The sequence below is a fragment of the Poecilia latipinna genome, unplaced genomic scaffold, assembly GCF_001443285.1.
Source record: "Poecilia latipinna isolate Pla-1442-1.1 unplaced genomic scaffold, P_latipinna-1.0 Scaffold2343, whole genome shotgun sequence".
NCBI classification, from domain to species: Eukaryota; Metazoa; Chordata; class Actinopteri; order Cyprinodontiformes; family Poeciliidae; genus Poecilia; species Poecilia latipinna.
In genome coordinates, this window is record NW_015114959.1 from 111,691 (window position 1) to 127,570 (window position 15,880).

At 41.8% G+C, this 15,880-nt stretch overlaps 1 protein-coding gene across 4 annotated transcripts in view; it reads left to right on the plus strand.

Moving 5' to 3' along the window:
• Positions 1 to 15,880, plus strand: part of lrba (LPS-responsive vesicle trafficking, beach and anchor containing) — a 148,028-nt gene that overhangs the window by 91,172 nt on the left and 40,976 nt on the right. For all 4 annotated transcript variants that reach the window (XM_015018934.1, XM_015018936.1, XM_015018937.1 and 1 more), the window contains 2 exons: positions 6,424 to 6,488; positions 10,073 to 10,181. In XM_015018934.1, coding sequence (XP_014874420.1) covers positions 6,424 to 6,488; positions 10,073 to 10,181 — 174 coding nt within the window. The remainder of the gene's footprint in view (positions 1 to 6,423; positions 6,489 to 10,072; positions 10,182 to 15,880) is intronic.

A 15,880-nucleotide genomic window follows, 5' to 3' on the forward strand; every position in this document is an offset into this window, starting at 1 on the left:
GTGGTGCTAGTAGTGACTGGAATCGAATAGCTGCCCTACCACTGAGTCGTGTGGGGTGCCCTCAAGTTAGCATGTTTCCTTTAGCTTGCTAGTTATAGCCATGGTTAGAAGTGGCCCAACCAAAGACTTGCCTTGAATCAGAGAATCTGTGAGTTGATTTGAAGATGAAGATGAAGGTGACGGTAAGGAGACCTTCCAACCTTGTGCAGCTGATGTTTCAACTGCTGAACAGTCAATAACAACAGTGGAAGCTGAAACCTGCTCAGAAATCATGACGTGGGTTTCTTGCTGTAATCTCAGTACAAACCTCTAGCAGTTAAACTTTTTTTCCCCCATGTCATTTTTGTAAAAAATGTAAATAAGAGGATGTGTTATATAACACATCATATAATGCTGGCCTACCAAAATAGGAGATAAAAAAAATCTAGCAAACCTGCTCCACATAGTTTTATATCTATCTTGATTTCCTGTGAAATCTCCAAATCCACCAAATTTCTTGGTTAAATGAAAGTTGTCAATTGAACTCTGCTAGGGTGTGAATTATTGTGGACTCTGCTGATATTTATCATATCGTTTATCGTGATTTTTTTCATAAGTGTCACAATAAATTCCAATTATTGTGACAATTAAATATTGTGATAAAACTTTAAAGTCCATGTCTCCCACCTCCTACTGAGCCGTATATCCTTCATGGATATACGGCTTATTATTTTGTTATCTCAGAATAATAAAACAATGCTTTGCAATCCAGTTGCGATCAAGGGCCTGAAAAAAAAGAAGACATTTTTGGATAAACAGCTGCACTTACTTTTCTTCCCACACCATTGCAATGCACGGCCATAAAACTGGATTAACACCACATATGAAACGTCCTGTATACAGTCGCCGCTTCTGCGTGGAGCGGGTTTTCATTGAGCTGTTCTCGCATGTTTCTAGTTTGTATGTTTGGGATATGGAAGCTCTAGGCCTTTGTTGGTTTAGTCCTGACAGTGTGAGTCCATGAAGCTCTTGGAGACCCGGCTGAGTAAATATTTGCACATCAGTAAATATTCCTTCAGTTGCGAATTTAAGCACGCAAACACCAACGCGACTTGTCTGTTTTCATTTAAGCACATGAACATGCACATGTGGCCCGTTGAGAAGAGGCTCTGGTGTTGAGTTATTCACACAGCCTCTTGTATACCAGACTACTCAGCTTCTGTATTAATCAAAGAAAGAAGAAGAACATTGTTCAGAGTTTTTCTTTTTAAGTGCCTGTCTGAATTATATTGCTGTTTATGAGACGTTTTTAAACAAAGATCCAATCTTAAAAAGCCCAAATTTGCGAGAACTTACTGCTTTCGCAGCCACTTTCGCAGCATCCATGTAAAAAGTTCTGGCAAAATGAAAAACAATTTTCCGTCCGGCTTGGCCTTGATTGTCACATCCAGCTTGAGGATTTATGCTTTTGTCGTTCCGTCCAAAAGCTCCACTCCTCCGAGCCTTTTCAAATCAACAAATACTTGTGATTATGAGTGATGCCACCAAAAAGCACAGCTGACTTATTTGTTATTTCGGGAGAGCCGGGGACGTATCTTTCTCCGCTTTGGAAAATGTTTTCCTTGTGTTGTGGTGAGGCCGATGTTTGAAAGGCGATTTTGCTCGGGAGGTCTGCGTTTTCTCACCAGTGCAAGTGGTATATTTAGATGTTGATTATGGATAATCAGCTGTAATGACGGAAGTCCGTGGCATGTGTGTTTAGACTCAATGCCATCATCATGGAAGGCAGACCAAACAGAGCTGTCGTATCGACTTCAGATTTAAACGGGCATTTACACCGACAGTCAGACTTTGAGTCGTTTACGTGCAAAAAACTCCCAAAAAAAACAAAAGGAGAAAAAGGTCAAAAGAAAAGCAGCAACATTAGCCATGGGAGCTTTCTCAAACATCCTCAATGTTTCTGTCAGGATCAAGGAAAAGCACACTCCCTGTTCCTATCTTCTGTTGAAGGTCAGGTCAGAGGTGAGAGGTCACCAATGGCTGCTTGTATCCTCTCATCAGGAGCGCCGTGGTCATAGCCCCTATCGCGGCCATAAAAGCTGCAACATCGCTGACCAGGCCAAGCCAAAATCCAATATCCCATCATCGACCCGTCCCCCCGTTTCCCTGTTTTTTTTTTTTTTTTCTTTTTTTGTCAACGGGAGATGTCCCTCGGATCAGGGTCACCGCTTGTTTTTAATTCGACTGTAGGAGGCGTTCTTCAACCCATAATGACGCCATTAGTCTTGCTATCACCTTTGGCAGTCTGCACAAAATGCCAATGACCCTTCTGCTTCTCTTCAAACCCAGTTTGGAGCTAATCCTGTCACTCTACTATTATTTTGAGGTTTGTTTAAACGTGACCCTGTTTATCTTGCATCTAAATCTTAAGATTTTTTTCTTGACCCCACCTTTAGTTGCCATTTTTCTCGTTATTGACTTGTGTTCGGCAGGTCATACGGTGTTTTTCTGTTGTACTTTTTCAGAAAACATCAGTGAGAGGACTCTCCATGCGTTGCAGCAGTATTCATACCCCTTGAACTTTTTCACATTTCGCACTTAATTGCTTTCAGAACTCACCCAATTAGCAGACAGAGTCCACCTGTGTGTAATTTAGTCTGAATCCAGCAGCTCTCTGGATTCCTCAGCGGTTCATCAGAGAAGTGAACAAACGGCATCATGAAGGCCAAAAAACACAACAAAATATGGTTATTTTGGAGAAAACCTTTCCTAGCTCTGAAAGCTCCACTTTGAACTGTTTATTGTATCCTACTGAAATGTGGGACTGTATAGAGGACAACTGCAAACCTGCCAAGACATGGACACATGAATATTCCACTAAATTAAAAGAAAGACACAAGAAGATCAACAATGAAAAGCAGAGTGGAGTGGATTAGGTAGGAGTGTGCTCAGTGGACAAATGGCCCAGTTAAAGCCCAGACCTGAATACATTTTACAACCTGGTAAGACTTGAATTTTAACGTTCAGAGGCACCGTACCCAATCTGAGGGGGGTGAATACGAGGTCATTTTTAGTCATTTAATATTAAAGGAAGCTATTGTCCTTCCAAATCACTGTTATCTTCTACTTTGTTTGGTCTGTCACATGAAATATTGTAAAACATTGAAGTTTGGGGTTGGAATGAGAAAATGTGAGGATCTTGAATACTTTAGTGAGGCATCAGTCTTTAATACCCTCATATTCTCTTTTATTTAACCCTTGTGCGTGCGAGGACTGAGGCAAACGTAGATGACTATGGCAAATGATACAAGTTTTACATGTGTGGGGTCGGTTGGACCTCATTTCCACTTACAAGGGTTAATTTAAATTATGATGCAGCCTGCAGCTTTTTTCCCTGGGTGGTTTGTTGTATTTAGTTGTTGAATTAACATTTTTTTAAGAGTCCAATTGGCAGATCCCCCCTTGGGTTCACCGATAAATTGGCCCCAATTTCTTTAATTTTGGGAGATCGATGATCGCCCGATGCTCCATATGAAGCCGATTTTATCCATGTATCTCATCTACTTCATCAAAGGTCTAGAAACCAACCACTGTCCTCTGTTGCTCTGCTGTGAGAAAGCAACTCAGCAACTTTTGCTATATTTAGAAACTTTTCAGGAAGGAAAAAAAAAAACTCTGTCGCCCAAAATCTGAATCGGCAGGTCAGGCTTTTTAAAGATCGGTAATATGCGATCTGCCTTACAACTACAATCGGTGCACCGATAAAAATCAGTGTTGCTCTTTTAAAGTCTGACTGATGCATCCGACGGCACGGGTTCCAACTCTATTCACTGCCTTGCTTCCTGCTGAGTTTATTTGAAACCTGGTTCACCGGGTCTGGCCTGGTTCAGAACGAGCTCACCCTCCCCCCTCCTTCCCCCTCTAGTTTCTGCTCATGGTTAATGTCCGCGCTCCAGCTAAAGCCCCTCGGCTGCTCCTCACAAGCTCCCTCCTCCACGGTGTCTGCCAGTCCTCCACGCCGGCTCCCGTCTCTCAGGCCCAGACTTCTATTCCCTCTGTGCCCTCTTTTATTTGGAAAGCGTTGTAAACACGGTCAATGCCAATACGCTGGCGCGGGACAGAAAGCGGTTCTGAGCAGAGGTTAAGTGTGATGCTTCCAGAGTGACGGTGAGCAGAAAGTTTTTGGAGAAATGCTTCCCCTGACGCCGATCGCTTTCGATGGTTCTGTACTTGTTGTGCCGAGGAGGAGGAGGGGAAAAAGCTATACGGTTTCTCGAATGCGTCACGTGTACAAATATGTTTGGATGGGCGTAAGGAAAATCTTGTAAATGGATCTTTCCTTGTTTCTTGCGGCGCTGATATGCTCCTCCCTGTGGGATCTCTAGGTTTACTGACAAGCTAGCCTCTACATAAACACTCCGTTTCCTCTATCAGCTCAGGAGATGTTGACAGCTAGCTTTAAATCATTCTCATATACATCCTTTTGCCACTTAAATATTTTTCTAACATGATAAAAAAATATGTACATATCTGTGAAAGTTTTCTCATTGTCAGAAAAAACTTTTTTTTTTTTTTTTTTAAATGCAGACATTTAGTGATTGAGGTTCTAATTTATGTGGCTTTGTAGTTTTTGACTCCAAGCTGAAATATTTTTGCACATATTTCCCCGCGTCCCCAGAGAGGAAGAGGGGGAGAAGTGCTTTGAGGTTCAGACAGGACCCCTGACCTTGTTGCTTTATTATTCTTTTGACGCTTGCGTTTAAGGTGTTGAAATATTGAACAGAGCACGAGAGAGACGGTGGCCGCCGACTTTCCCCCGCTCTTTGTCCCCTTCTCGGCCCGGGCCGTGGTCAGATTGTTTAGACTGACACCTTCAACCATAACGTTAGTCAGAGAAATTTGTGAGGCTTACTTGTGATAAATGCGCTTTTAACATGACTAGCAGTGGCTTGCTCACCCATGTCTGTGCATTCGGGGACTGAAGCTCGAAAGTCTTTAAAGTTGTGTTTCCGACCTGTGTTGAGATAAAAGTTGAATCCAAGGACACGTTCTCCTTTAGGTATGTCTTGTTGTATTTTGATATCTAACTAAAGTCACCTGGAGTTGTGCTGAGCTTCTACTGTTTCGAACTCCATTATATGCTTTACAGCTGTTCTTAGGAGTGGAGGCCTGAGAAGTAGTTCCTTTAATTTTCCTCCAATTCCACCACTGTTTGCCAAAAGCTGCTGCTGCTAGTCTAGAGGAGCTCTGTGAGGCAAAAGCACGGCTGGAGACTGCAGCTCCAACCGTGGTAATAGGCGGAGCTTTGTGATAATAGGCGGAGCTTTGTAAGAGCAAGCATGTAGGCACCTAAGAATGTTTGCCATGGGGTATTAGATTTTTCAAACATGCATGAAAGAATCAAAGCAACACTCCAAGTATGTTTTTGATGAGGGAATAACTTTATATCATGGTATCATGGTTTTGCATAGTACTGCCCCTTCAACAAAATAATTTGATATTTGGTGGTTTAGATGTTTTGGGCATGAAATGGAAGCAGCACAGTGCCTCCACAAGTTGTTTCTTTTCTGTTGTAAAAGGTTCTAGAAATCAGAGATGTGTGATGTGGCTTAAAATATATATATTTTTCATTTTATTGAACATTTATTTTTCTATTTTAATAAAAATTTTTCCACTTTGCTTTTTTCCCTTAAAAGAAACACAAATAACTGAACATAATATATAAACTGTCATTTATTTCATTGATGTCATTCCTTCTGAGTGTCGACCTGAATTCAGTTAACTACATAAAAGCTGTAAAACCCAAAGAGTTCATTGGTGAAATAACTAAAGAGTACAAAAGCATTTGGTAAAAAAGCTACTGAACTGATCCATTTAATATTTAAAAATTACATCATCACCATAGCCTAAAGTTATGTGGAAATTTTGACATTTTAAATACCACAATAAAAATAATTCGTATAAATAACATTACAAAATTACAAAATCAGTTCAAAAGAAACATTTTCCAAATAAATTTCTTTCATTGTAAATCTTGTGGAACTTTATCTAAAACTGCAAGTGTGTGTCTGTGTCTGAACTCCTGCTTAAAACAAGCTTGCTTTTCATTCAGTGAAGTTCCTCATATTGGATAGAGAATACAAAAATGTTTTCTCAATTAAGACTTACTTTTACTCATGTAAAAGTAGAACATATAGCTTAGTAAAAATACTTCTAAAAGTACATTTTATTCCAAAAAATGATTCAAGTAAATGTAACTCTAATGGGACAACAGTGATGGATCATTTTGAACAAAACCCTGATGCTGCTGGTCGTTTTGTACGCATGTTTTCAACCTGACGACACAGACCTGTCCCATATTGAGTCAAGAAAAGCAAACAACTGTGTTTTTAATCTTTGGGGGTTTTCTTGCTGGTATTTATGACCTGTTTTGTTGGCTTGCAGGAATGGCAGAACTCCATCCAGAAGAATGCTGGACTGGCCTTCATCGAGTTGGTCAACGAAGGCAGGTAGGTCACCTCACCTCCACCTGAGGGGGTTTTCCTCCCCGTTGTCTCGTCCCACTGACTGGTGGAGATCCGGCCCCGTCGCCCATCGGGCCCCCAGAGACCCCTGCCCCGATGGTGTGGCTGTTCAGGGCTCTGCACAACAATCAATGATCTGAGAGAGCAAGGAGGCTTTAGGTGTTTTAGGAGGAGCGGTGAGTTCAAGGCTCCATTCAATACCTGCTCATCCCACTGGGATCAGAGGGGGGTGGGCAGAGAGGTTAGGCAGAAGGTGACAGCAGCTCTGATTGCTGGTTCCTCAGTGACACCAGGGGAAATCACTCCTGATTTCTTGACTGTCCATCTGTCACTTTACGCCTTTCTTTCTCAGCCTTTATCTCTTTGTAATAATTTCTTCTGTCTAAACGTCTTCTGTTATTTGCCTCTAGCATCATGATTTTTGTTCCATCCTTTTCAAATAAATAAATAAATAACCCTCCTTCCTTTACGGACGGTTTCTCTCTCCCTTTCTGCCACATTTCCAGTTGGCAGGTCTTAATCCTAATTTAATCCAGCTAGATAACCAGGACAGTGCTTGGACATGGCCAATGAGGGGCTGTGATTTACTCTAATGGGTTTGCTGTTATCCACTCTGAGGTGGTGATTACTGGTCTGTGTTGCTTACCTTACAGGTAAAGCTAAACCCAGTCAGTCTGTAAATTAAATTCCTTATATTTATCCTTTACAACTTTCTGGTTTCATAATTGTGATCTTTTAAGTTCTCGGTCATGTAAAGTTTTTTAGTGTAAATCTGAACCACAAAGTGTCTGGTCATCCAGCCTAAATTATTTTAAGTATATTGTCTTTTTTGCTGCTGATGATCTTTGTCATTTTAAGTTAAAAAAAAAATCATTTAAACAGTTTATTAATACAACTGCATCAGGTCAGTGAAAAGAAAAGCCTTTAATTCTGCTCAGTTATGGAAACAAATTTTGATTGCTTATTTATTTATTTATTTATTTATTTATTTATTTATTTATTTATTTATTTATTTATTTATTTATTTTATTTATTACACAATTATCTCAGTAGAAATTGTTTTGAAATTAAATGCAGTGGCACCAACGGAAAAAAAAAGGTGTTTCCCAACAGGCGTAAGAACTGGAGTCTGTTACAAACATTTCTTAAATTTAGGAAAATTCACATATTTTTATCAGGTGGCACCAAATTCTGCTCAGGTCATAATGTTTTCCACTTCTACAAGCAAAATTATACCCAGAGCTAATCTTGATTTTAATGTTGAAACAAAGTATAAAAACTGAGAAAGGGAGAAATGAGTCTGCTTGGTCAATATGGTGAGAGTTTTTTTTGTCAATGATGTCAGTTTTTCTGATCATTTGGAGCCACATTTTAAATGAAATTACAGATTTGATGAACTATACAGACCCTCAGTTTAATCAACACACCTGCCACAATTCAACACACACCCAACGTCACTGAAAGCTGGAGAGTATTTCTTTATGCGACTCATTGAGCCTTCATTGTCGGTAAACACTTAATCTGCAGAGATGATGTTGTTCGACTGCCATCTTCTTTTGAGTCTCTTTAGTGTTTAATTTTTATTCTTAAAGCTACAGTATGTAACTTAAGAGAATGTTTTCTGAATATTTGTTAAAACTATAGAACAAAACGTGAAAAATATAAACGCCTCCTTCCTGAGTTACTATTACAGTATGCAGACATTCACCGCTCCTGGTCAATAACAACCAATCGGAGCCAAGAGGAGGATCTTGGCGCTGTCAGTCACTCTGATGTACACACCTTTAATACAGTAACTTTAAAACTTTTTTCTTTTTCTTCATTTTGGTCAAATCTTTTCTGTATAAATGCAGCTGCAGAACACCACTAGCAAACTGCATCCGTGCTCCAGTCAAAGTTTGGCAATAAGGAACAGAAACTAAAGCTGGAAACAAAACAAACTAAATGTACTCTCTAGTGATCAGACACACATGCACTGCTAGTGAAGACGGGAGTCGGAGAAGATGAGCACTTATCCAGAATCTATTTTGTAATAAATCTTTTTAATTTCAGGCTGTTTTATTGGTGTATCTTTTTAAAAACGAGTCCATCTTCAGACGGCACCCACATGTTGCGAGCATTAGCTCCAAGCTCCATAAAGGAGGTCAGTTGCTGTGGTTATTGATGGCGAGGCCCGAGTACTGCCACACAGGTTATGGAGGTGAAGGGGGCCCCGGGGCCCCTGCTGCATGGTGCTGAAACAGCAGGCTTAGGTTACAGTCGTCCTCTAGCTGTTGAGCTCCCTCCCCCTTGGTCCATCCAGTCTGCCCTCCAGCTCTCCTCCCTGTCCTCTGCTCTGTTATTGTTCCACTTTGCTCAGATCTGACCTGTGCAGAGTTTCCCCTGACCCGCATGCTGGCGCGTTCACACATCACATGCGGGTTTCATCAGCGCCGCTAAGGGGAGCCCGGTAGAGAACACATGTAGCAACACGGCCGGAGATCCTCCCTCTTGTCAGAGATGCATATCATTAATGAATCAATTAGCGGCGCGGCGTGGCACGGCACGCCGCCTTCCAAATGAGATTTTCTGCTCATTCTGCACGCTCCTTTCTGAACATTTCATGGATGTTACCTCCCTGCTTGTTCGGCTCAGATCAGGAAGTAAACTTGTAAATACTCTGATGCCCAAGATAGCACATGTTTTTCCCCAGCAACTCCTTCTTAGACACTTGGAATGTGTGGGCATGTTGCAATAACAGACTTTGATGGACGATAAATTGTCCCAGAAGTTATTGCGATAAACAATAATATTGTTGTTTTTGAGACTGTCTGTCACAATAAGCAATAAATCAATCGCATGATGAACTAAAAGATACTTGATAACTTTCATTCTATTGATATTTTTTCATCGGAAATTTTGTTTAGAGACTTTATAATCCATTTGATTTCTGGTATTGGTTGTGTGTGGGTTTTTATTTCCATTTTATTGTTTTTGATCTTTTTGTTTACTTTTGGGGATATTTAAAATATCCTCCACTTCCAGAGTTAAGTGTTTTACAAAATTAAAGTTCATTTATATTTGAGTGTAAATTTATGTTATGCCATTGTCACTATAGCACTTGAAAATGATCTCAAAACAACAATATTGCTGTTTATCGCAATAATTTCCTGGATAATTAATCATCCAGTAAAATGTGTTATTGTGACAGATCTTTTTGAGACCATTTTCTATATAACAGTAAAGGTAGAATTATACAAGTACACCCTCTGAAACAATGATGAACATTTAACACTGGAACGAGAAGACATTTAAATGTCCAAAATAATTAAACAAAACAGTAACGTCAAATAAAAAGGAGACTGAAGTCTCTGTAAGCAAAATTGTCCTTCAACAAAAACAGCTGGTTAAGACCAAGACTTTTGTCATAAAACTAGAAAAGATCATTTCCACTTGCAAAATCTTGGAAGTGGAAATCATCCAGCTTGTTTTAAATGAAAATCTGATTAGTTGATTTACTGCTTACTGCGACAGGCTTAGTGACGTGAACTTTCACAGCTTTACTCATGAGTGTTTCCACTTTCCCCCAGGCTTCTCAGCCACACGATGAAGGACCATCTGGTTCGCGTCGCCAACGAGGCCGAGTTCATCCTGAGCAGACAGCGGGCCGAAGACATCCATAAACATGCAGAATTTGAGGTGAGTTCACGCCGTTCTCATTCACACCTGTGGGAAGATTTATTACATCTGGAGAACGGCGGGGAATTGGACGAAACAATATGCAGAAAATATCCAATTTTTACTGGTTTTTATATCTTATGTTACAAGCACACACCTGGATATATTTAGCTTGAATATTATGGGATAGACCAGGACGAGATGGAGCACAAATGTGAAGTGGGAGCAAAATACGGCCTTGTTTTTAGCATTTGTCAAAAGAAGCCCTATGAATAAACTTGTTTAAGCAAAATTAAGTTTGTGCTTAAAGTTCTGCAACTTAAGTTACCAGCTTTATGTCAGCTTAGCTGGCTGGCTTTAAAAAATATCAAAAATGATCCAGAATACAGATTTATGAGTGTAACCCTGCTTAACCTGTCTGTCACGAGAGGACCCAAATTTGGGTCCTCTCGTGACAGAGGTGTCAAACTCCAGTCCTCAAGGGACTCTGTCCTGCAACTGTTAGATTTGCCTCTGCTGCACCACACCTGAAAAGAATAATTAGGTCATTAGAAAGGCTCAGGAGAACCGATCTACACAGGGAGGAGGTAATTAAGCCATTTCATTCCACTGTTTTTTACCTGTGGCACATCTAAACACTGCAGGACAGCGGCCCTTGAGGACTGGAGTTTGACACCCCTGTCATTGTGAATGACATCCTGAGGCCAACAGGTTAAGTTTGACCACACATTTATTTATTTTACATATTTGTTAAAACTGTCACCATGTCCTGACAGTATGAGAAGGATAATCTGTGAAGAGATCTAACTCTTCCTCTTTCTCCCCCCACTACTATTACTGTCTGAAGAAATGCACCGCTCCTGACAAAAACAACCAATCAGAGCCAGGAGGAGGGTCTTGATGCTGTCAATCACTCTCATGTACATGCTAACTTTCACTGTCATGACATAGTGATAGTTTGAACAAATATGGAAAAAACCTATAGTCCCAGAACAGCTTGATGTATCCTGGAACGTCTGACAGCGTCGGGTATCAGAGTAAATGTTCAAAATGTTTGTCGGCCATGATCGGGCCCAACCATGGACTTGCATGCATTCATGACAGGCTGATTTAGCTATGGAAGCAGTCTAGCCTCTCCTCTGACCGGCTGGCAGGACAAACACTGCAGGACCAACTCTATCCTGACCCCCGGTCTGCTCTCTGGATCTCGCCAGCATCATTTCCTGTCCTGCTGGGATCCTGTCCATTATACTCCCACTGGGGGTGTATTTTGGTAGTGGCAGGGATATGGTCCTCCACCCCCTTCCCTGACAACCTCCTTTCACCAAGAACTAAGAGCTGCAGACAGAGTGGAGAGGTTCTGGTCTGGGTAAACCCACCACATCCACCCCAGGCCTCTGCCCCACTTTTACTGTAAGATAAAACAGTAAAGGTTCAAGGGAAGGGCACTTTTAGATGAATCAGAGTTACTCATAACTCTTGAAAATAACTCTTGAAAGGTAGAAATTTTATGGGATGTCCTCTGCTTCTGGAAGGCTTTCATTTTCTGTTCAGAGGTCAGCTTTCACTTTGCTCCAGGTAGAACATTGTCTTCATTTCTCTGAGTGTTAACACAGGCTCTATTTTTCCCACTAATGGAGGTTGTGTACTTGTTTAGTGGAGGACTGTAAAATGTCATTTCCTGCCCAACAGAAAACCTGAGACTGAACTCAGCAGCTGTAGAGGCTGGCGGTCTGATTTGGCCTTATTGTTCCTTTCACATCCTAGTTTAACTCTCAGCTCCGTTATTCACCTGAGCCTAGAACAGTGCTGCTGTCAGTAGTAGATTATTGTATTGGGTTAAACTAAGCACAACCTTAGTCCTTCCATTGGACCGTAGAGGAAGCATAGCAGGCAGGCTCAGCTGATCACATGAAGTTGATGTGTTAGTCTGTAAAAGTATGGGTTACTATGGAGAAGAAAGTTGTTTACACAATGCCAAGAGAAGCAGCTGTTGCTGCTCATCAGTCTGGGAAGAGGCATCTAGCATCAATCAATGTTCCTAGAGCTCCTGTAGGCCTTGGATTTAAATTTCTCACAGGAGGGTTAGAAAAAGGAACAAATCTCAGGTTTTTAGAAAGGTTTAGACATGCATGGAGTGTGAGGTCTGGTTTCTAATATTTCTCTCTGAAGCTTTCACCAACTCTGAACTGTCTTTAATAGCAGAAGTAAGAACGTCAAAATGATGAATCATTTATCTCAGCGGCAGAGGCGACATCACACTGGGTGTTTGAGAGGGAGACGGACGTAATAATGGTATTAGCAGTTAATTGTACATCAAGACAATTATTGCCCCCCTTGAGCTGTCACTAGAGTCTGATAGAAGCGAAGGTCTGGTTTTGGTCTCAGAAGGCTTGGGTTGTGGAAGGTTTAATCTTGGTCTCAGAAGGACTGGTCTTGGTCTTGGATGTCCGGTCTTTCTAGACTTCCCAAGTCTTCCGATATTAATACTTTCCAATACTTTGGTATTGGAAGGTTTGGCCATGGTTTCAGAAGGACTGGTCTTGGTTTCAGAAGGACTGGTCTTGGTTTCAGAAGGACTGGTCTTGGTTTCAGAAGGACTGGTCTTGGTTTCAGAAGGCCCGTTCTTGGTCTTGATCTTGGAAGGCTTGGTTGTGGTCTTAGAAGGTCTGATGTTGTGTCCACTTCTGCTGTTCAGGCATATTTGAAGATGGACCTGAAAGCAATCCAGTCCAAAAACTTCTGTTGTGTTTGTTGCTCTAAAGCTGCATCATAAAACTGAAAGAAGTTCATATATTTTCTCCCTTTTTTTATGTTGGGTTGTAAGTTTTAGCTCAGTGTTTCATCCCTAATCAGATACCCGGCAGAGCTTGTCCCAAACTATGTTTCACAATTGAATTCCCCACTTAAAAGCAGTTGCTCCTCTGTGACCTCTGAGGAGAAGTGAGCCGCTGATAAGTCTTGCTGGGTTATTGCCGTATTGATTTTTGCCTCCATACAGGCTGTGTTTGAGCCTGCCGGAGCCAACGCTTTCATTTTGCACTGCCACAATAAAAATAACAGGCCAATGAATCCCCCCCACCCCCAATCCCACTGAGGGTGGAGGTGGAAGGGTTTCAAAATAAATTTCAGCTATGTCGCACTTTTAAAAGCATTGTCTCTGTAAACGCGTTGCAGAAACACAGACTCTGTTATTACGTTTCTTGCCTTTCAACTCGGCCTCGCCGGCGGACGTTCCTCCTGCTGCACAGGAAGTGATGCGGCCTCGGACGACGGCGCGCCAGAGAGCCAGATGTTACACAACAAGCAACACATTTCACAAAGAAAATAATTCAAAACATTAAAACAAATTTATGTTTGTTGTCAGATTCCATATCCTTGAAGGCGGTGATAGAGGGGCCTTTTGATTTAGACTCTGTTTTGCCTCGGAGACCTAACATATGCTTTTCTCCTCTCTTCCTCGCCGCCTCTCGCCCGTCTCCTCCTCACACTCTCCTCGCTCTCTGCGGACCAGAATTGAGTTATCTTTGGCCCTGAGAGTAAGTTATTACAGTGGGCTCAGGGTGAAACAGAGATGAAGATAACTAGGGCCAAATCCAATTACCTTTTAGGGTTCTCTATCTAATAGGATCCTTAATGTGAAGGAGATCTGCAGATCGGACGCTCTGCCGCGGCTCGGCGAATGATAGACGGGCATCTTGCACAGAGGGAGAGAAAAGACGGAGCCTGAGAGATAGAAAGGAACGGAGAGAAATCGAACTCCCTTTTTTTATGGGGGTTGTTCATTAGGGATGAAATGTGGCGGGCTCAGGGGCACGAGGGCAGATAAGACGGTCCAGATAGGGGAAGAGTGAGCAAGACCCAAGTCATTTCTATTCTTCCTCACCGTGCTGTTCCTTTCTGCTGAGCTTCATCCTTTTCTCATGTAGCCCGTTGATTCATCTCCTGCTGCTATACGGAGTAATCGAATTGACTGTTGGAGAGACCCTGAAAGCCAGATGATAGCAGCTAATTACTGCTCTCCGCCTCAGCGTTTCCTCCACCGGCCTCGTAAAACGAGCCGGGGCCGTCTCCCCGTGTTAATGACATTAACATTGAGCTGAAGCTTGTTATGTTATGTTAGCGTGGTCTAGCTTCAACCATCAGACAAAAGACAGGCTGGACTTTGTGCTGTGGTGAAGAGTCCTCCAAGGAGAAAGTGCTTAGCATTTAGTTAACGGCTCTTCCATTGCATGCAGGACTGGAAAGGCTGTGAGGAGAAAGGTGCTGCTTTAAGAGTTTGGAAGATTTCCTTATCGTCACACTAAAGTTAACCTTCTTCCACAGATTAACTTTTATTTTCAGCACATCACAGGAGCAGTAATATGTGTTTTCCAACCACATAGCGCCATTTTGCAACTTCAGATGTTATAAAATTGCTGTATATATCAAATATGACTTAAAATAAATTTGACTTCACAGTTTGACACCTTGAAATTGCGCCTGTCTCTCTTTAAAAACTCCACCTTCAGGAAGTCATCACAACATGGCTCCTCTATTGACCCTTTAACAACGTTTTTACCAGCGTTTCACTGAGCAGTAGCTCCTGTAATGAGCTCAGCAGATGCTCAGTCCCACCAGCTGTTTGCTAATTGCTGCTGGCTAGTCTGAAGGAACTGACTGAGGGAGTTGTGGGTGAGGAGTTCTCTGTGAGGCAGAAGAAGGAGCTGCACCTCAAAGGTCAGTTGAATGGTTGCCATGGAGATTAAAGAATTTCTTAAACATGCATGAAAGAACCAAAGCAACACTAAGTATTTTTTTGGTGAGGAAATAATATAACATAATGTAAAGCTCAAAAAACTAAATTTGACATGATACCTCTCCTTTAACTAGGCCACTCAAAAGACTTTTAGTTACTTTGAGACAGAAGAAACGTAAAAGGTTACTTCAAACCTAAATAATAATAATTTTGGACTATACTGTAGATTTGTCAGTATTTCTTCAGCTAATTTTACACGATTCCTTTGATGATTTATGCATTTCTTTTTATACTAAAATGATCAGTAAGATAAAGCCGTTTGTATTTGAAAAATACGAAGTATAAAAACTGAATTTATCGGCTGAACAGAGGTGTGACTCCAACACGGCCCCATAGAGAGAGAGAGAGAGAGCGTCCCGGCTCCCAGAGGCTATTTTCACCACATTAAACTGATGGCAGCGCCCGGACTGATAGCTGCCACCTACTGTAGCTGGCTGTCATGTAGTTGTCGCAGCTGTAATGTAGTCTGTCAGCAGGGCCGGGCGCCCCGCCGTCCCATTATGGGCAAATCTGTTGTTGGGAAGAACGAGAGAGGAAGAGAACAGCAACATGCCTTTCCCAAGATTGTGCTGTGGAGAAAAAAAAAAATGGGAAGAAAGTGAGAAACTTTACATATCAGAACAATACGGTTCGAATTTGTCGGATTATTCCAGCAGGCACAGCTCCACACTGCTGTATTGGAGATGGGGAGGGAAAGTAGGTTACAGAGGGTTGTTGGGGAGCCGCAGTCTCAGACCTGCTGTCTTGTCAACATAATGAAGTCCCTAGGTACCTCCTGTACTGGTCCCATCATTATGTGTGACCAGCTAAGCCCAAAATATGACTCCTCTCCGCTGCTGCCTCTGCTTCTCTTTTGTCACTGCTCAGACGTTTTCTGAAGGTGAGCCTGCAGTGCTGGATCAAAGTGAAACATTGAGCTTCT